General features: G+C 53.5%; 9 protein-coding genes across 9 annotated transcripts; 2 read left to right on the forward strand and 7 right to left on the reverse strand.

Moving 5' to 3' along the window:
- Positions 1 to 460: 460 nt before the first annotated feature.
- EJ05DRAFT_5876 (Aminomethyltransferase folate-binding domain-containing protein) lies at positions 461 to 2,163 on the reverse strand. The gene has a single exon (XM_033749782.1). It carries the CDS (start codon positions 2,003 to 2,005, stop codon positions 554 to 556), a length of 1,452 nt encoding a protein of 483 aa, XP_033605004.1. The 5' UTR covers positions 2,006 to 2,163; the 3' UTR covers positions 461 to 553.
- Positions 2,164 to 2,196: 33 nt separating this feature from the next.
- On the reverse strand, positions 2,197 to 5,452 carry EJ05DRAFT_471551 (uncharacterized protein). The gene is made up of 2 exons (XM_033742989.1): positions 5,198 to 5,452; positions 2,197 to 5,085 (listed from the first exon to the last, which is right to left on the reverse strand). The coding sequence occupies exons 1-2, from the start codon at positions 5,226 to 5,228 to the stop codon at positions 2,336 to 2,338; spliced, it is 2,781 nt and encodes a 926-aa protein (XP_033605005.1). The 5' UTR covers positions 5,229 to 5,452; the 3' UTR covers positions 2,197 to 2,335.
- Positions 5,453 to 5,614: 162 nt separating this feature from the next.
- Positions 5,615 to 7,100, forward strand: EJ05DRAFT_471552 (uncharacterized protein). The gene is made up of 3 exons (XM_033742990.1): positions 5,615 to 6,042; positions 6,111 to 6,313; positions 6,381 to 7,100. Exons 1-3 carry the CDS (start codon positions 5,953 to 5,955, stop codon positions 6,874 to 6,876), a joined length of 789 nt encoding a protein of 262 aa, XP_033605006.1. The 5' UTR covers positions 5,615 to 5,952; the 3' UTR covers positions 6,877 to 7,100.
- Positions 7,100 to 8,978, reverse strand: EJ05DRAFT_506275 (uncharacterized protein). Its single transcript, XM_033747798.1, has 2 exons — positions 8,820 to 8,978; positions 7,100 to 8,691 (listed from the first exon to the last, which is right to left on the reverse strand). The coding sequence occupies exons 1-2, from the start codon at positions 8,915 to 8,917 to the stop codon at positions 7,377 to 7,379; spliced, it is 1,413 nt and encodes a 470-aa protein (XP_033605007.1). The 5' UTR covers positions 8,918 to 8,978; the 3' UTR covers positions 7,100 to 7,376.
- A 742-nt stretch (positions 8,979 to 9,720) lies between these two features.
- On the reverse strand, positions 9,721 to 11,537 carry EJ05DRAFT_459313 (uncharacterized protein; the record flags this gene model as incomplete). The annotated part of the gene is made up of 3 exons (XM_033742574.1): positions 11,233 to 11,537; positions 10,109 to 11,158; positions 9,721 to 10,044 (listed from the first exon to the last, which is right to left on the reverse strand). The coding sequence occupies exons 1-3, from the start codon at positions 11,383 to 11,385 to the stop codon at positions 9,721 to 9,723; spliced, it is 1,527 nt and encodes a 508-aa protein (XP_033605008.1). The 5' UTR covers positions 11,386 to 11,537.
- Positions 11,538 to 11,964: 427 nt separating this feature from the next.
- EJ05DRAFT_529927 (putative amino acid transporter) lies at positions 11,965 to 13,491 on the reverse strand (the record flags this gene model as incomplete). Its single annotated transcript, XM_033748941.1, has 2 exons — positions 11,965 to 13,374; positions 13,477 to 13,491. 2 exons carry the CDS (start codon positions 13,489 to 13,491, stop codon positions 12,094 to 12,096), a joined length of 1,296 nt encoding a protein of 431 aa, XP_033605009.1. The 3' UTR covers positions 11,965 to 12,093.
- A 2,271-nt stretch (positions 13,492 to 15,762) lies between these two features.
- EJ05DRAFT_5971 (uncharacterized protein) lies at positions 15,763 to 16,343 on the forward strand. Its single transcript, XM_033749789.1, has one exon. It carries the CDS (start codon positions 15,943 to 15,945, stop codon positions 16,303 to 16,305), a length of 363 nt encoding a protein of 120 aa, XP_033605010.1. The 5' UTR covers positions 15,763 to 15,942; the 3' UTR covers positions 16,306 to 16,343.
- Positions 16,344 to 16,995: 652 nt separating this feature from the next.
- On the reverse strand, positions 16,996 to 20,130 carry EJ05DRAFT_495439 (uncharacterized protein; the record flags this gene model as incomplete). The annotated part of the gene is made up of 3 exons (XM_033746253.1): positions 16,996 to 18,020; positions 18,070 to 19,939; positions 19,987 to 20,130. The coding sequence occupies 3 exons, from the start codon at positions 20,128 to 20,130 to the stop codon at positions 16,996 to 16,998; spliced, it is 3,039 nt and encodes a 1,012-aa protein (XP_033605011.1).
- A 1,541-nt stretch (positions 20,131 to 21,671) lies between these two features.
- EJ05DRAFT_506279 (acid phosphatase precursor) lies at positions 21,672 to 23,210 on the reverse strand. The gene is made up of 3 exons (XM_033747799.1): positions 22,857 to 23,210; positions 22,702 to 22,808; positions 21,672 to 22,648 (listed from the first exon to the last, which is right to left on the reverse strand). Exons 1-3 carry the CDS (start codon positions 22,945 to 22,947, stop codon positions 21,770 to 21,772), a joined length of 1,077 nt encoding a protein of 358 aa, XP_033605012.1. The 5' UTR covers positions 22,948 to 23,210; the 3' UTR covers positions 21,672 to 21,769.
- Positions 23,211 to 23,251: the final 41 nt, after the last annotated feature.

A 23,251-nucleotide genomic window follows, 5' to 3' on the forward strand; every position in this document is an offset into this window, starting at 1 on the left:
CTTTTTCTCTTCTTCTCTCTCTGGTCCAGTCTCGTCTAGACTCAACTCAACTCGTTCATCTCGTTCAACTCGTTCGAATACCGCAGGGAAGAAAGGAGTCGGCGCCGGAGATATATCACTACCACTACCACCACCACCAACGATCATAGTGTCTGGTATATCGCTAGGAACCCGTTTGCAGTCGAGTAGTCGAGTCCGGTCTGACCTCTACTCAGCTCTACGTACCGCAAATTCTCGCGCCAGTGAAGGAGTCATGGGCATCTGGCACTGCTGCAAGTGCGCGTGCAGCACGCATTGGGAGAATAGTACGTGTAGCAATTTGAAGTGTCTGCATGAGCGGTGTGAGGGGGTTTGTAAGAAGGGGTGAGTTTGAGATTGGGTGAAGGGGAAGGGGGGAGGAGATGGAAGAGGGAGGGGTTTTAATGAGGGATGGATGGATAGGGATTGATAATGGTGATTGGAACAGTTTTGATACCACTTTGGCGAAGAGCGCAGAGAGGCTACTGGTTATAGAATACCCCAACTCTAGACATCGCCCGCAGAGAGTGTAATATCAATTGCCATCTTCATCATCCTCTTCACACACGTCCTCGCTCTTCCTCTGTTTCCGCGACTTAGCATCCTCAATACCCTGCCTGACATAACGCGGCACCACAGCCTTGACATACACCGGCCCCCCAAGCACATCCTCCTCGTCCGCAAGCTGCGTCACCGGCTCCGTCATCAGCTCCTCCGCTGCCTCCGCACTGACCTGCAGATCCGTCATCTTCTCCAGCCGACACAGCGCCAATCCAATATTCCCAACGGCACCTAGCAGTTTCCCCGTCGGCCGGCCCCGTCGCTTGGCGTCTGCCTTGGGCGCGGCGAGGATGTTGCGGCCGCCATCTTGACTACTCGGATTGATATCGAGACTGGGGAGGTGACTCGTATAGCGCCTGGGTAGAGTGTCTACATCTATAGGCGCAGACTCTATACTTCGGCTGAGCAGGACGGGGAGGATGCGCTTGCGCACGACGCCGGTGTGCTTTGTGCGGATGGTGAGTTCTTGGCCGACGTAGCAGCCCTTGTGGAAGTCGATGCCGGCGAGGAGGTCGATGTTCGATTCGAGCGGGAGGGCTGCGGAAGGCGGGATTTCGGTCGGGCCTTCGGGGATGCCGTGGATGTAGCGGTGGAGGGTGTAGTCTGCTACTGTTGCTGTTTGTTCGTCTTGGCCGTCTGGACGGCGGCGGAGACACCTGTGATTTGACGGTCCTGGAGCTGCGAAGCGTGGGTCTGGGGATGTGGATATGGATGTGGATGTGGATGGTTGGTGTGTGGATTCTGGGGGAGTGGGCGACCACATATGGTAGACTGCGACGTCGTCCGGGTTGACGGGTTCGATATTGATTTTGCTGCGCAGCTTATGCCTTCTCAGGTGCTTGAGCAGCGTCTCAAAGCTTGCATCATCTACTTCCACAAAGACACTTGCTCCGTCCCCTCTCTTCTGAGCAAGTGTCTCACCAAGACCGTCGTCATTCGGCCATGGGTGCAGTAGCACATCTGCCAACAACCTTCCCTGCGCGTTCAGGAACGCAGTATACACTAAGCCATGCTCAAACAAGCCCTCGGGCTTTATATTCGCAGTGACGAGACCCTGGAGGAACTTCGCCGTGTCTCGTCCAGTTATCGATATCAAGCGGCGGTGGTGCAGGTGCACGAAGCCCTCGGAGCGGTACTCGGTCGGTAATGGCCGCGCTGGTGATTGCGATTGCGGTAGTGATTGCGGTGAAGGTACCCCATCTTCTCGTAGTGCAGAGCGACGTGAGAATCTTCGTGCGGGCAGGACGCCATTCGTGGTCTGCGCTCGTCTTCTTGGTCGGGTAGATTTTGCTTGCGGACTCAGAGTGTCGGCATTGTATGGGACGAAGCTCAAGGAACGGCGTCCGTGCGCGGTTAGGAATCGACGCGCAGCTTGTTGACAGAGGCAGCGATTGCAGATGGCGGCAGAAGACAAACTGAGAGACATCTGGAGGTCTTTGTCTAGCTGCTATGAAGAGAATGTGAGGTAGACCTTTTGCCTGAGAAAGTTGAAGGTGGATCTGCTTGATGGATCCATCCATGTTGGACTAGGTAGGTTGGCGTCATAGCTTCTTCCTACCGTGCTGGGCGGAACCAATTGTACCATCACATTAGAAATGACATCTTCACATGAAAGTCGCAACGAATGCTAAACGCTTGAGATGGAATTCTTGATTGTACATTCCCTGATGCCTATGTTCAAGCAAACTATAAGATTCTGCACCCACCCTCTCCGGATCACAACGCAGACCTAACTATACACACACGTAACAACAACTCATTTCTGACCTTTCGCAACACCCTGTAAATATCCAAGCAAGAAGTTGCGATCCACAGGAGTGACTGGAGACGCCGTAGCTGTCTTAGCAGCCTTCTCACCAAGACCTCCGTCGCCCAGGGATATCGAAGCTATGCTGCTGATTCTGCTTCTCTGGTCTACCGGCAGCGTTGGCCGACTAACCTGCTTCTCCGGTAGTGGGCTCACAGGGCTGACGATATCAGAGAAGATGGATGCCTGCTGCAGAGGCCGGGGCGGAGGTGGCATTTGCCGCTGAGACTTCAGCACCACCGGTGTGCCGCTGAACAAGGATAGCAGAGCGCTCTTCTGTTCCTTTGGTAGGCTCTCTCGCCTGTCGAATTGCTGCGCGGGAGACGCTGGCTGCACGGGCGGCTTATGGGCCTGGGCTTGCGGTGTCGATATAGATGGGCTCGGTGACGGTTGAGGTCGGCGCAATATCTGTGGCTGGAACGGCTTTGGCACAGGCTGTTGCAACTGTGTCTTTGGCGAAACCGTATGAACTGGAACAGGCGGCGATCTGGACGCTCGTGGTAGCGGATCACTGCCTTTCGGACGCTGAAGAATCGACATGGGCGCAAATGGGGCCGTAATGCCCTCATCAGCAGCAGATGTCGTGAGGCCTGCAGGTGCTCCTTTCGATTCTGATGGGCTTGCTCCTCTGCTTTTATTGCGGACAATTTCAAAATCTGGAGCATGTAAAGGTCCGGATACTGTTGCGGAAGTAAGGCCTGGTCTCATGTTCATAAAATGATCAGCGTTTGTAGATATCGCCAATTTCGAAGCTTGTTTAGGGAGCGGATTGGAACGGGGTGGGATGCCAGGGCTGGGCAGGGCTGAAAGCTCGACGGGTCCTGATGCTTGTAGATTGTTGACTGAGGTTGATGGTGGAGATGCCACAGAGGTAGAGGGGGCTCGGAAGAGATTTAGAAGAGCATCTTGGTGGGCATTGGCATTAGGCTTCACAATACCCTTCTCAGGGGATGTGATATGAGCAGAGGGTCGAGTCTGTGGACTGACCACATGGATCGGGCTAGACAAATTTTGATGAGTAGATGGTCGTCTGATCTGGCTGTACACCTGTGCAGCTCTTTGTGCCTCATCTGCCAGCTTGGGGGCTGGCTTCGCAGCCTGTCCTTTGAATGCTTTGAGCAGTGATATCGAATGTGCATTGAGTTTTGGTGCAGGCAGCTTGGAAGCTGGAGGACCCATGGCTTCATGCACCTCCGTCGACTGCGCACTCTGAGAAAATTGAGGATCGCCTGTTCTTTGGTATGGCTTCGGGCCATCTTGAGCCATGCGTGGTGCCATAGGAGAAGACTGAGAGGTTGAATGCGTGGGCATACCCGGAACCATAGGCTGGCGCTGGTATCCGGAACCGAAAGGCAGAGCCCCGTTCTGTCCCCGATGTTGTGAGCCATATGATGGGTTAAGCTGCCGATTGTACTGTCTTGATACGGCTTGTGGTGGGTACTGTGGTGGAGTCTGCGTGAAGGGAAAGGGCTGTATAGGTGGCATGCTCGACGATGAAGGGGGCCGTGGGTGGTATTGCTGCGGAGTCTGAGGTTCTTGAGGTACGTTGTTGATCTGATCTAGAGGCGTCCTTGGTGGAGGCTCGGGTCTCGAAACAGGTACAGTTGCTTGATTTCCCTGGAAGAGAGCGAGCAGAGGGTTAGTATGCGCTGGAGGCTGACTCGACTGTAGTTGTTGGGCTGCCATGGCCGGAGCATTGATACTCAGCATGCGTTTCAGAGCGTCTGCTGCGTCCAGTGTAGGTTGCTCCGCGGGCATTTCGGGCACGATGGCTGCAGCAGGTGCAGTCGGTGGATATCGTAGTCCAGCCAATAAATTGCTGAAATGGCCATCCTGGTGTTGTGGAGGTGGATCCTCAGACTCGGTCTCTGTTCCTCCAAGATAATTGTGAAGTGCACCAGACTCGTCCGCAGTGCCGACATCTTCCACGTCTGTCTCGACAGCTACGTGGCCTTGTGCAGCCCTGGCGCGGTCGAGCTTGTGCTGCTGCTTGATCCAGCTTTTCAATGGTCCCAAAAAGGGGGCAACCATGTAGAACATCGAGTCCTTCAATGCGGGCTCGGCCATGGCCTGGACTTGCTTCTGCCTCTTGAGCGTCGGCAGGTCCCATAACTTGTACCAGTCAATCGCGCTGATTTCCTTCCTTGTCCTGGGCTCAAAGTGGGTATCCATGGGAACATTTCTGAAAACATACAGCCGCATATGCTGCTCGCGCATCGAAACTTCAATATATTTCATCTCCTTTTCGTCCTGAACAAGACCGGCCTCTTGAATGTCGAATCCCGTTTCCTCATAAACTTCACGTATGGCGCAGTCCAGGTCCCTTTCGTCTTTGTTGATCTTGCCCCGGGGAAAGCTCCATCGCGCGCCCTTCTTCCAACCCTTCACAAGCACTACGTGGTCCATTCTATCGTTCAGCATGATTGCACCTCGGACGGGCACCCGTGTCTTGTAGGCCAGAAACTCATTGTACGCGGCCTCGTGCATTTCGCCGGAGAATGGCGACAGTAGCGGGCAGTGTTGAAATATCAGGAGAGAGAACTTCCGGAGGTTCATAGACGGCAGGGTTGGGTCCAAGGGCCGTATAAAGTCCTCGTAGAACCATTGTGCCTCCTCCACCTGGAAACATATTCTTTCGGCTGAGGTGAGCTCTTCTTGGGGTAGGTTTATGATGAAACGCACGCATAAGTCGTCAAGCCCTGTGGTGGTCTGGTGTCAGTATAGGTATCAATCGCATGTTTAACGGGTAGTCGGTCGCAACGGGGCACGTCGCAGTCGCGGAGAAGAAACACAGCGCAGAGGCATACTCACAGTTGACGAGTCTCATCTTGGTCGTTGCCATATTGACCGGTGTCCCGTAGCATATCCGCGGGCGCGGGCAGGCCTATAGGAAGCGCGAACCAACGATTGGGATGACTCGTGGCCAGAGCGACGGCGAGTAGGAGGAGCAGTCGCAGGTGGAAGGGAGTGCGGTAGGTAGTTGTCCTAGGGTAGCTGTAGGTATGCGACCGTGTCTAGCCGATCGAAAGAGGCTCTACGTGGGGACGTGGAATGCGGTGGTGGACGTGGATTGGATGTTGTGATGAATGGAGACTAAGACAACAGACAACAGTTCCGGAGTGTGGCGGTCGACGCCACACATGTGGCTGTGCATGCGTCTACAAGCACGGGCCAAGTCCACTAAAAGCTGGGCAAATGACGTTTTGGCATCACGTCCAGCTTGTTTGGGCGGCGGAAATTCATGGCTAAGACGTCGTAGTCAGGGCCTGGCCAGTCAAATTACGCCAACCACCGCCTGGCTGGCCACGAGATAAATACTGTTGCTCCCGGCCTTTTTATTTAATTTCCTTTCTCTGTGCATCTGTTTCTTGACGACTTGCTACGGGTAATCGACCAAACCTCTCATTGTTGTCGTTGTGTCACTATCGCCAGCACGCGAGCATTCACAGCAGATCGTTGACGCTTTCGGCCAGGCCACACTCTCCTGCAGCAAGCAGACCAAGCTTCTCGAGATCAAGACATTATCCTCACAACTCCAACATCATCAAGCCAACACACAAGCCACAATGACGACCTACATCACCAAATACGCTGCCAAGCAGCTCCTAGGCAAGAACATGGAGAAGTTCAAGCACAAGGATCCCGCCGGCGAAGATGTGAGTCTTCAATCACCGATAGATCCAAACCCGCAATCCAATCCAATGCTAACACCTCCTCCCAAAAGGACCCCTTTTTCACCTACATCGACCACCCGCGCAAAAAGGGCAAGAAGAAGAAGGTCAAGAAGCAGGTCCCGGACTACATCCCGGAGCACGACGCCGTGATCCTAGCCAAGATGCGGCAGCGCGCGTACTGGCTCGACTGCTCGCTCTTCACGCTGTTCGGCCAGCGCTTCGGCTGGAGCAGTGTGATTGGCATTATCCCCGGGTGAGTCGTCCACCTGGATACATACACGCTCCTCCATCCGAATCCGCATTCTAACCTACAACCTTAGATTCGGCGACGTCGCAGACGCCCTCCTCGCCCTCGCCCTCTTCTCCCGCCTGCGCACCTGCGAGTGCGGCATCGACCCGACCACCCAACTCCAAATGCTCATCAACATCCTCATCGACTTTGTCATCGGCCTCATTCCCATCCTGGGCGACATCCTCGACGCCTCCTTCCGCGCCAACACGCGCAACCTGCGCCTGTTCGAGAGGCATCTCGACAAGGTGTACAAGCCCAAGACGCTGCGGGAGTCGGAGCGCAGGCAGAGTAAGCTGGGACAGCAGATTCCGCCGCCGGCGACGGAGTATGCGTTTTTTGAGGACGACGAGGAGGAGGGGTTGCCGCGGTATGAGCAGGATGGTGGTGGGTCTGGGGTTGCGCAGCCGGCGCCGGTGAGGCAGCAGGATGGTGGGCGGGCGGGGAATGGTGTTGGTGCGGTGTATGCTGCGCCGGCGCAGGACGATCCGCGCCGGAAGAAGTCGGTCAAGAAGGAGCGGCGGTGAGGACGGAGGGGCGGCAGTGAGGAAGGTGTGTGCGACGAAAGACTCGGCGGTCCATTTTGGTATGAATGTGTTGAGAGTTGGCTTGAGTACAGGAGGGTGTTCCGATGACTTCTTGTTAATCCCCCGATTGAATGATATGACGAGACGCCCACGACGAATGTAATGTATGTACACACATAGTAATAAGCACCGTAATTAATATGCACACCGGAATGAACTTGAACTTGCGATTCTCCTCTTTTTTACATTTACTTTTTGGGGACAGTTTTCCTTGCCGTATGATCCCAGTATCTATTCATCTATCTTCAGACCAGCCTGCGTACCTGAGCTGAGGGCTGGACTAAAACATCACCACGCCGCCGTATTCTATGCATACCGTCCGTCCCAAGTCAAGGATATCATGCCCTGCCCTGCCGCACAAACTCCACTCAAAACCACAAACCACAGACCCCTGAACCCCATACCCACACACGCCCAAACCTAAGCCCAAACCCTACAACTCAAGGCACCGACCTCGAACACCCATAACACAACCTCCTCCGCCCCTTATTCTCACTCCTCTCCCCATCCCCCTCATCCTCATCCATCTCCCCACCCCCCTGATCCCCACCCCACCCCACGCCCCCAAACCGCCCATCCAAAACCACCATCCGACACAACACACACCTCCTCCCCTCATCCCCATCCCCATCCCCATCCCTCGCCCCACCAGCACCACCAGCACCACCCTCAACCCTCTCAAACCTCTCCACAGTCCTAACAACATTCGCCACAATCCCCGGATACCCCCTCTCCACATCCTCGAAAAACGCCCTCATCAGCCCCTCGATCGTCGTGTTTTTCGTCACTGGCTGCTCTCTTCTCCCCGTTTCCATACCCCCTCCCATCCCTCCCACCCAATCATCATCCCCCCCAAAAACCAACTCCCCCAACCCCTCCATCCGCCCCTGCACACCCACAATACGCAGATAAACACCCAATTCGCGCCTCAGCAGGTCCCGCGCAGGGAAGTAAGTCGGTATGCCGTGCGGGCGGGCGGCTTCGGAGGTGAGGTGGGGGAGGGCGTAGGCGCGGCCTTTAGCGGTTTCGCAGAGGGTGCGTTCGGCGAGGGATGTTGTTGTTTGGGGGTGGAGGATTGCGTGGGCTGTTTGGGCTGTTTGGGCTTGGGCTTGTGGTTTTGGTGGTTTTGGGGGTTTTGGGGATTGAGGGGATTGAGGGGATGGCAAAGGGGCCGTAGCAAAGGAAGTGATGAAGCGCGCCTTCAGCAGCGCAAGCGCATCCGCACGCGCAGTCCGCGAGGGAAGGGCGCGCAGATACGTCGCCAGCGAGAGCTTACCATCACCAACACCACCATCACCACCACCATCACCACCACCCCCCCCCTCCCCCAAAAGCACCCCCTTCAAATCCCCCGGAACCCCCTCCTCCCCCAACCACACAACCCTAACCTCATGCGCCGGAAACATCTCCCGCAGCCGCGCGATCCGCCGTTCCAACCCCTCTCCACCATCACAATCAACATCAAAATCCACAACCCCTTCTTCCACATCCTCAGCACCCACCACCTCCCTCACCTCCGCCGGCAAGGCGACATACAAGACTAACAACTCGAAGCCTGCGCGGCCGCCGGTGCGCGCTTTCTGGGCGCGGTAGTGCCAGTCGAGGATTTCGAGGAGGGCGAGGGCGGAGGGGGTGAAGGTGAGGGGGAGGAGGAGGGTTGGGGGTTTGTGTTGTTGGTGAGAGGCAGAGTTGCGGACTTTGAAGGGGTCGAGGCGTTTGGTGACTTTTGTGCGGATGTATTTTTTGAAGCAGGTGCTGGGTGTTTGTTTAGTTTGGGTTTTGGGGGTTGGTTTTGGTTTGGTATGTTGGGTACTGGGTTGGGGGGTTGGGGGGTTCACGTGGTGCTGGTGGTGGTGATTGGGAGGGGGAGGGGGAAGACTTACTCGCAAAAGTGCGATGCGCGGATGAAGAGCGTGGCGGGGTTTTCTGTGCAGCGACCGCATGGCTTTGTGCTTCCGTTGGGTATGCTGCTGTCCGTCATGTTTGCGGGTGGACGGACGGACGGTCGGTCGGTCTGGGAGGTAGTTAGGTATATCAAAAAGTATTGCATCCGGCAGGCCGTAGAATAATATAAGGCACATCGGATACCTGAGTCAAGCTTGGAGGTAACTATTCCGTGTCCGGCTTAGCGCTGAAAAGCTTCTTTGGTCCTCACCTCTCACCTCACCTCATTATATCACTCATCCACCCAATCAGCCAATTAATTAGGTATACACAGCTTAGTGTACATACAGAGTATATTACAAAAGTACCTACGTAATACAACAAGTGTCATCGTTTTAAACCCTCTTCTTATCCAGCCAGTCCATTTTTCAGTAATGGGAACAGAGGGAAGAACGGGAACGTGATTTTGCCCCGGATACTGTCTGTGATTGCTCCGCACATGCTATATATATATATAAATACATACATATACATACCCGCGTGTGTTTGAACAGCCCTACCTACTGCATACTACAACACCTACTACAGTACCTCCTACAAGTCAAGCACTAGCACTGCACATAGAATAGACAGTCATTTTTGCATTTCCTCCTACGAAGCAGAACGAACCACACACACACACGCACCAGACAATGACAACGCGGAGAGAAATCTACGAGAAAAAAACAAGAAGAAGAAGAAAAAAACGCCATTTCAATGCTTAACTCAACTTACTATCCTCCCCCCCTCCCCCTCCCCAGCACACACATACACGTACACGTACACACTCACACATATCACATTCCATTCCCCACCACCACCACCACCACCACCACATGTTCAAACCCCCTCCGCCCCAAGTCAATCATCCTTCCCCGTCAGCCTCTTCCTCTCCCCCCTCCCATCTCCCTCCTCGTCCTCGTCCATCTCATCATCACTCCACTTATCCTCCTCACCAACCGCGAAAATCGTGTCGCCGTCCAGACTCTCCCGTGGCGGGGGCACAGGCTTCGTCGGCTGGGGCGCAGGCAACGGCGACTCATCGCGGCGATGGCCGCTGCTGCGCACGGGGTCATATGCGGGCGGACGATTCGCTGCGTGGCCCTCGAGGTCGTCGTCGTCGTCGACGTCGTCGAGCGAATCGCGCAACGAGGCGATTTCAAAGCCTTCGTCGTCTTGTGCAATCTGCATCGTCATTGTCAGCGCGGGGTTTTCAGGTCAAGGAATGATGATAATGATGTTTACGCACCTCGTCGCTCATGGCGAAGCGGCGATTGTTGGCCGTGGGTCGCCAGATGTATGCCACGAAGCAGACGTCTGCAAAGTAGACAATGTTCAGCCAGCCGTCGAGCACGAACCAGCGAGTCTGCCAGTGGGTGGGCGCAAAGTCCGGCGAAGAGGCGCCGGCAAAGGTGAGGCTGTTGAGGAAGAAGAAGCCAAAGATGACAAGAATGCTGCCGAGGATGCACCACCAGAGATTGCGATACATGCCGGCCTTGACTGTCTGCTTGCGCTCGCGGAGATCTTTCATGGTGGCCGTGAGGCTGTTCAGCGTCCAGACGTAGAACGCAGTCAGGGTGGCGGAGAGCGGGAGGATGACAAGTAGCACGAGTGGGCCAGCGTCGTCCGGCCTGACAGTGAGCGAAGCAATGGCGTAGATGACGCCAAAGACAAAGTGTGCGAGCGCGAGATAGCGGACATAGACCATGTTCTTGCCGAGCGAGGGCTTGACCACGCCGTAGCCCATGCAGACAATCAGAAGCAGGAAAAACGAAAAAGAGTTGCGGCCGGCATTGAGAATCGACACGACTATCATGAGCACCTTGCTGCCAATGTTGCGCCCATGCCTGTTTTCGTAGTCGTAAAAGCCCCAGGTCATGAGCATCTCGACAACCAGAAACACTATAATCGCCGTGATGTAGTTCTGGACGGGCAGGATGTCTTGGCGGTGTTGTACGTAGAGGAATGCCCAGAATGCGCCAATGACAGCATACACGATTGTCATGCCACCATAGAACGGCAGCTTGGGAATCTGAGCTGCAGGGAGCTCGCCAAACGCATTGCGGAACTCGATCACGGCAGTATAGTCTACTCCATCGACCAACGACGTCGTTGCGACGCAGTAGTAGCCAGTCTTGAGTATTGGGTAGTTGACGGCGTGGGGCTCCTTGAGGGACACGGTATCTGTGCGGACGGCGACTCTCGACTCTTCCACGTCGTCCGTCAGGATGAACTTGCCCTTGTCTTCCTCTTTGCATAGCCCTTCACTAACATTCCTGTCATCGCAGAGGATATTGTGCTGTGCACCAAGGTCAGCTTTATGCTTCGTAACTAGGCAGTAGTAGACCTCCGATGGTGGTCTGTCTCTCTTACTTCCTCATCCGCAGGCTTCCAGATGTAATCGTAGTCCTTGTATTCCCAAATCACAATGCCAACCTGTGGATTCAAGTCGCCGGTGTCTTTCTGCAGGAACTTTGCAAGGATAAAGGGTTCCTCGGAGCCGCCCCAGGACTTTCTGCTGTACATGCCCGAGCATTTCTGGCCATCCTTTTGGTTCTGCGATTGAACATTAGCCAAGGGAGGACCACGGAGTCGGATTGTTTTTCAGTGGTAACCCACAAGCTCAACTTCAACACCGGCTACCGCGGTGATTATTGTGGCCAAGAGTAGCAGTGGTGTTTGGAGAGAGAGCTTCATGATGGCCCCGGCAGGGCGTAGGAAGAGGTGGAAGCTATGCGCGAGCTGCGCAGGTGTGCACTCTAGGAGGTTTACGGATCAAAGATGGATAGCGTCCCAAACGATCACCCCCACACGCAGGGGGCAGAATGGAGAAAGGAGAGTGGTAGAGTGGTGGTGGGTGTCTTGGGACAACAGTTTGCGAACGCGGCGTAGCTTACAGTAGACGACGCGGCCAACTTGAACTGCCAGCTAATTAATTACTTAGGAACCTAATAATACCAACTCTCAATTGGAAGCCTGCGGGAATTCGAAGCTAAGCTCTGTTACGTCAGCACGCCAAGCCTAATCATTAGTCGTGGCCTTTCGTCGGAATGTCACATTCATGAGTCAACAGATCAAGAGTTCAATAATAATAATAATAATAATAATAAAACGAGAAAGGATGATTGGATCACTGCATGCAAAGCATATTATCGAGCATTCCTGAAATTCAGCCATCTCCAATACGCTAACAACAGAACATTGTAATCCTTGAGAAAAATCCCAACTCCCAGTCTACGTATAGGCCTCTGCACTACAGGTGAAGCTCCCTCTGACGGAGCCACTGCTGTAGCCATTCTTGATGTCAACGACACTGGCATACACGCCACATACCAGGATAATCACACCGATGATGAAGATGGCAAAGTTCAGCAAGGACAGACCGAGGTTCTTCCTCTCGTACCAAGCGCCCTGCTTGATCAGGATGAACCACATCAAGGCGGGGAAGTAAAAGGTGAAGCCGGAGATGAACAGCGAGCTGATCAGGCCGAGGAGGGCGTTGAAGAAGGGAATGGCTTCGGCGACGATCCAGGCAATGACGGTGACGACGGCACAAAGACCAATCCAGATGGCCCAGCCCTTTACACATTCAATGTCACGAATCTTGGGGTTCTTGATGGTGCGCCTGATAATGTACTGCGAGACGACGGTGGTGTTGATACTACCGGAGATGAAGATGACAGGGACGGCAACGCCAAAGGCGACACGCGAGATGACAGGACCGGCGGAAAGCAGGGCCGGAGAGGCGACATCGCTGCCGACGAAGACGTACACGAGAGCACCGGTGCCGGTGTAGATGAAGATTTCGATGAGACCGAGAGCCCAGATGGACTTTGGGTAGTCTTCCGGGGTGTGCATCTCGCTCATGAAGCTGAACTGGCAGACGGCAAAGGAGTAGGCGAAGACGATGTTGGTGACGGCCAAAAAGGCAGAGGCGCAGCTGACATCGCCTTGGGGGAAGGCGTGCCAGTCGACAGCGCTGAAACCGCCATCGGCATGAGAGGCACGCACGCCGGTCGCAATGATGGTTATCATGATGGCGCAGATGATGGAGCCAAAGTCGATGTAACCCAGAATGGCAAACTCGGCAAAGGTAGGCGGCAGGGCGACGACGAAGAGGATGATTGCGGAGATTACGGTCCAGGCCAGCGCACAGATGGACATGTTCTTGATGATTGAGACAAGCGCGATGGTACCGGTCAGGACATGCGAGCCGACGATCAAGACGAGGAGCAAGACGAACATGACGCTGGTAATCTCATAGCCGACCTTGCCGAACATCAGGCCAACAGCATCGGCATAGTGGTCGATGTGACGGTGCTTGAGCTTGACCTGGCCGATGACGTGGGAGGTGTAGATTGCGATGAAGCCGATACCGATGGAGACGATGATGCCGGGCACCAGACCGATGGTAGCAAAGACACTGGGAATACTCAGGGAGCCGAGGGCGATGGCCTCGACGATGAGACAGATGGTCAGACGCTTCCAGCCGAGACGTCTGAACTTTGTGTTCACCTGGCCCTCATCGATGGTGGTGACGGGGTTGAGGGCGAGGCCAGGCTCGGGATAGTCATGTTTCTCATCAGATTTTTTGCTGGAGCGAGAGCTGGACGACACATCGTGAACGTCCATGGCGACGAAGGGATTGAGATGAACAATAGATCCGGATTTGGGAGGGGGGGGAAGATGTGGAGCAAGGAGGGCGAAGTGGTGATTAGATGAGGTTGGAGAGGAGCTCGGATGGAGCAAAGTGGAGTGGAGCAGACGGAAGGGAAGGAGAGATAGAGAGAGAGAGAGAGAGAGAGGCTAAAGTAGCTAAGAAAAAGCAGCGACAAGTTGCAAGAGTGAAGCACACGAGGGCAGAGAGCAGAGTATAAATGCGATAGTCAATTGCCCAATTGCCTAGATATATAGTGTGGATCAGCACAACGGCGGCGGAAGGGTGAGGGCGGGCCAGCATCCCATCCGCGAGGTCGCTATCAGCAGCTACGGCACCAATTGAGGAGTAGAGTAGTGATGCTAATGAAGAATGAGGTTAGCGAATCGTAGTCGTACCACGGGACAGACGGGCGTCTAGGAAGCTGAAGGAAGCAGCAGCAGCAGTAGTAGTATCGGCATCGGCAACAGCAAGAGCAGCAGCAGCAGCAATTGCGGCCGTGGGGATGGGATCGCTTGAGACGGACGGGATGACCCTTTCGAGATTGGGCATGGAAATAGCAGGGCAGCATATTGGAAGAGAGGTACAGTAGTCGGTGGAGAGGTGGAGTGGTGGTGGAGCGGGTGGGCAGTGAGGTCATCATCAGTAGTAAAAGAGTCGGCATCGTCTCAGAATGTCATTATCAGTGTCGCTCACCGCGCCCGGACAGCCAGCCGACCAAGTAGCTGCTGGCTGGCTGGGGTGATGCGGTTCTTGCGGTGTCTTGTGTGTGTGTGTGTGTGTGTGGGTGTGGTGATGTTGTTTTTGATGCGCGTATTATGGACCAGCAGAAAGAAAGAGTTTTCACGTCTCGTTACCGTTGGGCCTTGGGGATTGGGCCCACCCATTATCCACCAGCAGCAGCGTTGTTTAGTGGCGATTGCGATTATTATTACATTTGCAGGTTGACACATTTCAGTTTGCGGCCGGACTGCTGAAGCACATCTACCTGCCAGTCAGTCAGTCAGTCAGTCAGTCAGTCAGTCAGTCAGTCTTTTGCCCTAATAACAGTACATGAAGATGAAGAAGATGCACACGCGACTCGAGGCGGCACGGCACATATAAAATGACGACGCCGGCGCATATGTCGACAGGATGTTGCAGAGCTTGAATCAGCCACACGCGCAGATCAGCGCCGGGTGTGACTTGGCTCCCGTGGAAGATAGCCTTAGCCTTGCTGCCTCAGGTGCCATTATCTCGATCAAGTGACGTTGCTTGGGGGATTCATGCTTGGGAATTGGGGGCAGTCAATTATTAGCTGGCTGGCTGGCTGCTTCTGCGCGGTTGTTAGACGAAGAGCAGGACTGGCTGACTGGCTGCCTCCCTAAAAACAGGCAGTCAGTAGCCTACTTCTACCCTATCCCGAGCAGCCCGACCATCTCCAGCCTGGAGGAGTAACAAACACTACTACTAATACACTGACTACGCTGCAGCCCTAACACTACTATTATCTCCCACCCCAGCCAGAGCCCATCTTCCACTCCCCGCCCATTGCGCAACAACATCAACATCAACAACCCCAACCACCTCAAAAATAACACCCGCGCTGATTCGCTGCTTGCATCTCTCTCCCCCTCTCTCTTATCAGCAATCCTCTCGTGATGCCTTTCCACAAACAAAAGCTTGGATCTAAAATAGTCGCCTGCTCGCTCCCCTTTGCCAGTCACTTAGTTCCTTAGGACCCCACCCCACGGCCACCGGCCGGGATGTTTCGGCGATTGAAACGCCTGGCTCGTCTATCGCCAATACATGCCTGCCGGTCGTGCCATGTCTGCGGACATTTCAAGGAAGAAAAGAAGAAACGAAGAAAAAAAAGAGCCTCATCCTCGAGCAAGGATCAGGCCTGCCTGTCTGTCTGTCTGTAGCCCTGGATAGATAATAAGCCCCACACAATGATAATGCCTTCTGCTGAGATGTTCTAGAAGGAAACGTGACCTCTGCCTGTTGACGGATGATTCCTTGCTGTTGCAGATGCTGACCTACTTACTTGCCTCAGTCATCAGTATCAGTGGCCCGTCTATTGGATAGGTAGTAGGTACGGTAGCTAAGGTGGGCAGGCAGACAAGGCAGGCAAGGCAAGGCAAGGTAGGTCCCACGCTCCGGCCTTGCCACGGCAAACTTTCATTCATTCATTCATCACGAGTCATCACGAGTCATCCATCACTCATCACAGCTCATCATCCCTCATCCCTCATCCTCATCCTCATCCCATCACCCACCCGTCACCCACGCGTCAAATTTCACATACATACCCATACACACACTTCCACACACTTCCCACACATACACACATACAACACCTCGTCTTCGTTCTCGCTCTCCTGCTTTGCTCCCACCCAACAAACACAGCGTTCGTCAGAGAAAATTACCGCATCAAAAACAAAAACATGTCATCTCGGTTTCACAACTCACTCATTCAATTCCTCGGCCTTTTTTCTTTCTGCTGCTTCCCTTCTTATCCTTCTTCTTATCCTTCCTTTGTGGACAACAACCAAAAAAGCGTGTACTACTACTGCTTACTTACTCACTTGACACGTACATGTGATGCATATGTATATATGCTGCTCCCTGTGGCCGTGCGTGCGTGCGTGCGAGGGATTATACGCCTACTACTACTCCTACTACCTCCTGCTTGCTCCTACTGCTCCTACTACTCCTGCTGCTACTCCCCAGGCCAGGGCTGTCAATATGACGTCAGTCAGCTAGGCCGACGACGACAGGTGCTGCAGCTAGACACACGGGCGGGGTAATTAGTAGTAGACCATCCAGCCTAGGGAACTGTGCGAAAACTAATCGTTTGCATCACCTGCTTCAACATTACTACCCTACGATCTACAATACTCATAGCTACCTAACCTACTAATATCGCGATGCCACAATAAACCCCATCCTACGACGCGTGAATCCTGCGACATATATCCATCCATCCATCCGTCCGTCCGTCCATCCCACTTTTTGCCATGTCCCTCCACACCCAAACGTCATCATGTCCGCTGTTTCGCTACATAAAAAACACTCTCCCACACGTCCAACAACGGCGGCCAGAATAAAATAAAATAAAATAGAAACGCCTACGCCCGGCCCGGCCCACACCGTTAATAAAGCACTGTTTCAACACTAGCTACCTATCAAAAAAAAAAAACCAAATCGTGTCACTGGGGACTGGGGGGGTATCTCATAGAATAAAAGCAGATTCGCACCGTCGCTAAGAAAGTATTGCCAAAACGGGCGTATTCGTTATTGTTGGTGGTGGTGGTGGTGTCGTATGGTATCGTGTCGCATTAAGAAAAGAATTTCAAGGAAAAACACTCATGTCTGTCCAGAGTCGGCATAGAGGTGCATATAGCCAATAGAAAGGTGATAGATCCGGCTTTGGCATCAATGATCAGTAGAGACCGTAGTTGCTGCGGCTGTTGACATCCGACAGCTACAACTTTCCATCAGTACGGGCCCATGTCGCCCGCCAACAGGACATCCAGCATGTCATACCCGCCAATTTCCGTCCCGTACGCAGTCTGCGTCACGTCCGCGCCATTGCTGTTCACAAGATTGTCCAGCGGAAGAGCAAGCCAAGCGCCAGAGTCATACGCATCACTTGCACTGTCGACGCTGAACGGAAACGCGTTTTGTTGCACGTTGTTAAAGTTGCTCTGCTCGTAGCCGCTGCTGTATGTCGGAGGCGGGACGATGGTAGCCGCGTTATTGCTGGTGGGGTCATACGTTTCGGTGGAAATGCCGTATAGCGGATTTGTTTGGTTGTTGGGCGTGGCCCAGCCACTGATGTTCTGCATTGACGGACTCTGGCTGCCCATCATGGGAAGACTATGATTGTTGGTATAGCCGGTCCAGCCCACGCTGTTTGATCGGACCGGCGGAGGAGGCATCATTGGAGTCTGCTCGCGTCCCACTTGTTGTGATCCTGGCGTAGCACCCCGGCTGCTATCATTGCCTCCTCCTGACGGGAGCCGGACGAATCCGTTCTTGATGCGCTGTGTGAGTGAGCTTAGCAGCTCCGCAAATCTATTGCCGACATGTACATCATCCACAATACATCCGGCCAGCGCCTCAGAGGCACGATCCATCAACCCTAGAGAATTACTAACATCCCTTTCAGAGGCGCCCAGCGCGAACGTCTTGAGTAGTATGATTGCAACAGACACTATTCTGAAGAATGTTCGCACTGGCGCGTGCTTGAGAGCATCGTTTGGCAGAAGATGATCGACCACGAGCGAGAGTACCGTTCGGCAGCCCTCGATGGTCTCATCGACGTACTGCCGGTCATTGCCAGTCCATTGTTGCAGAACGCTAAATGGAATAGCACCGCCATCAGCCGTATTGGCGCCATTTCGGTTCTTGGGCGCATTGTGGGTGCATCGATCAATCACAGCTTGGAGTGCAAGCGAGTTGATGTATACCCTGCTGTACTCAATCTCTATGATTAGGACACATCTCATACGCGGAGGAACTGGCTGCGTCAGTTGATATGCAGACTCTACGCCTGGAGCCAGACTTACTCGCGGTACAGCTATCGAATTCTCGGCGCCACGCGTGCAGAATGGGACGGAAATATTCGAGGACCTCTACATACCGCCCCGAACTGATAAGCTCTCGTGTCTGTCGGCGGGTGGCGAATAGCTGAAGGTTCCCAGCCTCAAAAGTTTTGGCTACATCGGACCAGTATCGTACAACCCTATCCTGTATGGCATGTCGATTCATGCCATGCGTCGGAGTGGGCGACTGTGGCATCAACTCGGCAGCTGCCGGACGAAACACCGATGGCGAAGTCATCTGTGCTGCGGTGTAGGTGGCCAGCTGGCTCAGTGCCGGTGCTTTGGCAATTGAGGAATTGCCTTCCATTCTGGGAAGCATTGCCGTCAGTCCCAGCCGGCCACTAGTCTGAGTGGAATACACCACGAGGAGAGTCTTGAGTTGGTTCTTGCGACGGATATACGTTTGGGCTTCTTCTTGCGACACCGGCCTTGAGATGTTCTCCGAGAGGTACTCTTGGTCGCTTGCTTCGTTGAACACTCCTATCTCGAACGCCAAAGACATGGCGATACCCAAGAGCATCCAGCAGATACGATCGCTACGCCAACAAGGCTCAAGCCATGCGTCGATGCGTCCGCCCCCGACGCCTTTCAGCAGGTCAGATTGAAGTAGGCCTGCATCACTTACATCGGGGCTGCTTGGTGTCTGATCAGGGAGCAGAAGCTCGTCATCGTCGTTATTCGGAGGAAAGTGTAACGCACGGGGATGCCATTCAGTCAAGAGCATCAAACTCTCAACCGCTCCAAGAGTTCGCAACCCCTTCCGAGTCAATGGATTGATCTCGTTGCTCGGCTGGCCGCCAGCTCCACAAAATCCCCCGCCAAACTGCTCCTGGCCCCATATCAAGCGTGAGAGCATACTTTGCAAGTAATCCCAAAGCTTCATATGGATTTGGTACGGCCTCGAGACGGAACCTGGACCAGGCAGTTTCATGTACCGTGAGGTGATCGTCAGAAGCGTCACGAGAAGCACAGGCTCATCTGCTAGCAGCTTCGGGTGCGTACTATGCTCTTGGTAGTCTGGGACGATTATTGGCGTCAATGGGGACAAGTGTTCGTAGAAGTAATCAATGTAAGCGATGCCCTCCTGTGCAGTGAAAAGACCGCCACGCACGAACTTGAGCCTCGACCACGATCGGAGTGCTTTCTGGTACGTGACATTGTCCAGAGACTCCTCAAGACCATATGTCATGTCTGGACCAGCGCTTCTTGGTATGTTTCCAGAAGTAGGTCCCGTCGTTGCAGCGCTTTTACTTCCAACTGTGCGAGGGCTTGTCAAGCTTGCAGTTCCTGGTGAAATACCACCTGAATTTCGAGGACGATGCATGTTCATGCTTCCCGAACTGCCTGTCCGATGATGTTGTTCAATATCCCCATTCCGACCTGCAGCTTCAAACAGTAGGTTCAAAGCGTCATGTCCATTGAAGACTTCTCGATCTTGTAAAACCACTTGTGGCTCTGGACTATGAATATCATCATCCTCGACTTTTGGAAATGGGGGCCGACTTCCGTCTTGCGTAGGGCGTCTCAGAGGCTGTGGTCGTCCCAACGATCCTCCAGGCGTCAGAGGGCGGGGTATGTTATTTGGGACATACATCGGTGTCTCCAGCATTGGCGCAACATGCTGCGCCGTTGGTGTGAGGCTATGCGATGGTCTTGCCTTCTTTCTCCCATTGCGAACCTCATAGTCTGACACTTCACCATCATCCTCGTCCGCATCCTCACTTGTCTTCCGCTTGCGCCTGGTAGCACTGAAATAGCATTCCTTACTCTCACGGCGACATCGCGTGCATGGTGGATCGTGAGGATTATCCACTGGCCCTAGGTCACACCGGACCTAAGCGAATGTTAGTGGTATGTAGGCCAAAGTTCAGCTTCATGTACCTTCCGGCGTCGGCATGGAATGCACGCTTGATAGGTTCTCGTATGCGGAGCTGGACCAGAGCGAGGACCAGATGATTGTGCACCAGCGGTAGCAGCAGTCTGTGGAGGCTCAGAACTGCCCGAGCTGGTCTGGTATGCAGCCATGGGCGACGTTGACATGGAGCGTTATGAAGCTCGGCTTGCGCCGGGTTAAAAGCGTAAAGCCGGTACTTGTGCGATGATAGTTCACTGTGGGAATGGGTGGCGTATCTTTGCGCGCTGAGGTAGATTGAGATAGTTATATATATAAGGTAAGGTGAGGTATATACATGAAAGAGAAGATGTGAGAGTTAGAGGGCAAGAGGAGAATGAGAATTGGTGGTGGTGGTGGTGGTGGTGAGGACTGAGTCGAGGGGTGAGGACGAAGAAGCGTGACGATAGCTGAGTGCGGGCAGGCTTCCCGACTACTACTACTACCACCACCAACTTAGGCTGCACTAGTACCTCTTCACGCGCCACAAACAACCAATTATCAGTCCCGAGCCACCGCTGTTACGTTTTTGCCCATCAATTCCCCAGACTTTGAAGATCAACCGATGCTTTACCTTTTCAAAGAATCATTTAGCTGATGTTCAGGCACTGCAGAAGCATCCCGTCAGCCTCAAGCGTCTCGACTAATAGTGCAACCAAGGCTACTGCGCCTTCGATTGACGACTTTACAATATGGCCTTCCGTATCAGGCCTAGTCGCCTTCTAGAATCCTGATACAAGAACGCCTTCTCACCAACATGCCCCCCTCCCCCACTCCCAAGGCTGCTCACAATATGTCCAAATGCCATAAAAGCGGTCGACACTATTAATCACTATTAGCTCCCTTCCCCAACTTTCCATTGCCATCTTGAAATGGTTCCCGTCTCTTATACTCACTAGCCATCTTCAATCTGGCAAAAGCTGCGATACCATCCAGACTGCGCAAGGTGTGAGGCATTTTATCTGATATCGTCTCCACGATAGGGTGGAGTCTTCAACCATCTCCCTTCCTGTCTTTCATCTGCAAGTTTGCATGACTGTAGAAGGGGGGACGGGCTAGCCGATGCATAGAAGCCTGCCAGGCCCGCAAGTATCTGCCTTTTCCCTTGGCACCAGATCATTCCGGAGCCCTTCCTGACTGTCCCGCTTGAATCCTTAGACTCTTCTTCTTTGCATACAGAGCACGATGTGGAAGGTGTAGACAGATCGACATACCTGCATCCCATCTGTGATCTGTTGCGCTTATTACTACTCTTTAGTATCATCGGTCCACGATCACGAACAATAGTTCAACCTCTCTCAATTGAACTTATTGGCAGTCCAGCAAACTCTCACCACTGGCCGTGCAGCGACAGGGTGTGCTTGTCATTTCTTCTGTGGTTTGCTGGCTTTCGCGCTGCGAGACACGAACGGGACACACTGCGCGCGCTGGTGGGCACGGACAATTAGATCGCCCTTTGATCTTATTCAACAGGGGACGCATTGCAGAAAGATAAGAGCGTATGGATCTGGAAGCACTTCTCGGCCGTGATGAATGAATGATACAAGTGCACTGTCATTGGCCAGGAAACTCTTCATATTACTTTCGCGTCAGCCTTGTCAGTAGCTATGAACGTTCTATCACATGTGTCACATGCTGGTGGGCGAACAAAGCGTGGTTGATGCACAACGTTGTGGTCTGATGCGTAGTTGTCAGGTTATATCCTTGATAGCTTGATTTAGAGTTCTATTTAATATAGCCTGGCACCTGAATTCCAAGGCCACGTGAGGCTATCTATTCATGCCTCAACGGGCTCTCAAGTTGTTTCACCGAAGCAGGCATTTCCGTATGGCGTTTCCAGGCGCTTCCGCCGTGGAAGCTAACCAACGGCAACATCTTGGTTTGCACCTTGCTTGTGTCCCGCTTGAGCGGCGCATCGTAATCCACAGTGAATACTGACACTGCAGACTGGCATCCACTGTTGACAACATCGGTCTCACCAGGAAGACGGCAGTCACCATTAATGCATCTGTTCACACCTTCGCCAAGGAAGTTCGCGTAGGTGAAGAGTCCTGTAGTCTCGTTTCGTACCGCCTTGTCGGTGAACGCACCTCCCGTCATGCGCGTCTGGACAAATGGTGGATTGATGCATGAATCGTTGGTGAACGAGGTAATCGGAGGATAATTGACGTTGATGCCATAGCCGACAGGCAGAATACGCTCCCCATGATTCGTGCTCTTGATGAGCTTCTGAACCAAGTCGACGGTAAGCTGGGCAGAGATCGTTGCTGGATCCTTCAAGCCTGCTTGGGTGGTTTGATTCACCCATTTGTAGTATCTTTGTCCGCCATTGGGCGCAGCGGAGAATGCAATCGCAGGGATGCCACGACCAACAGCAGCATACGTAGCTCCCATTGTACCTGATAACGTATATAAAAAGGGTCCCAAGTTTTGTCCTACGTTGGGACCAGCTACCAGCAGGTCGGCAGTCACATTGGGACCCCAAATCTGTGGAGCAACATAATCCAATGCAATAAACGTGCAAGCAGCTGGAGTACCATTGTAATACCAAATGTGGGAATCAGACGGGTCGGAGCCTAGGGAGGGTTGACCAGCGGCAACAGAGTCAAATTCGCCGTTGGTCACAAGAGTTCTGGAAGTCGTGAAGACAGACTGGAAAGGGTCAGTACGCTCAGTAGTTGATGGCACGGTGCAACACGACGTACACGACCTCCTTGTCCAGAGTTGTCCACAACTGGAGCGACCATGATGACGTCGTTACCGGCTTCTTTGAGAAGACGGTAGGTTTCGCGAATGTTCGCACTCGCCCAGCCTATATGCTCTTAGCTGATGAAAGTGTTTCCAACTCTTCCGGACTGACCATCATCGTTCCCAAGAATGATCTTGGCTGCGCTCGAGGCTTGAGAGAGTACCAAAGCTCCAAGAACTGTCCAACTGATGGAAAGCCGCATCCTGAACGCGTGCAGAAGCCAATTGAGAATAACAAAATCGAACCAAGCTTGACACGAGCTTCATAAAGAGAGCTGCAGCAGAGCAGTTGTTCAATGGGGTGTGGAGCCGCATATTTAAACCACCGAGCTCCACCATCTACCGTCCATCGCAATGATCGCATTGTCTATCCCAATTCCCGGAATAGGGCTCCCAGGAACAGAGCGAATGAGAGTTAGCGATAAGAGCCATGTTATCAGGCCTCTAGCGAAGGACTTGTTGTGGCAAGGCTCGGGGTAAAATGATACAGAGAATTTGATTTGCTGC

The sequence above is a fragment of the Pseudovirgaria hyperparasitica genome, assembly GCF_010093815.1.
Source record: "Pseudovirgaria hyperparasitica strain CBS 121739 unplaced genomic scaffold EJ05scaffold_1, whole genome shotgun sequence".
Classification (NCBI taxonomy): domain Eukaryota; kingdom Fungi; phylum Ascomycota; class Dothideomycetes; order Acrospermales; family Acrospermaceae; genus Pseudovirgaria; species Pseudovirgaria hyperparasitica.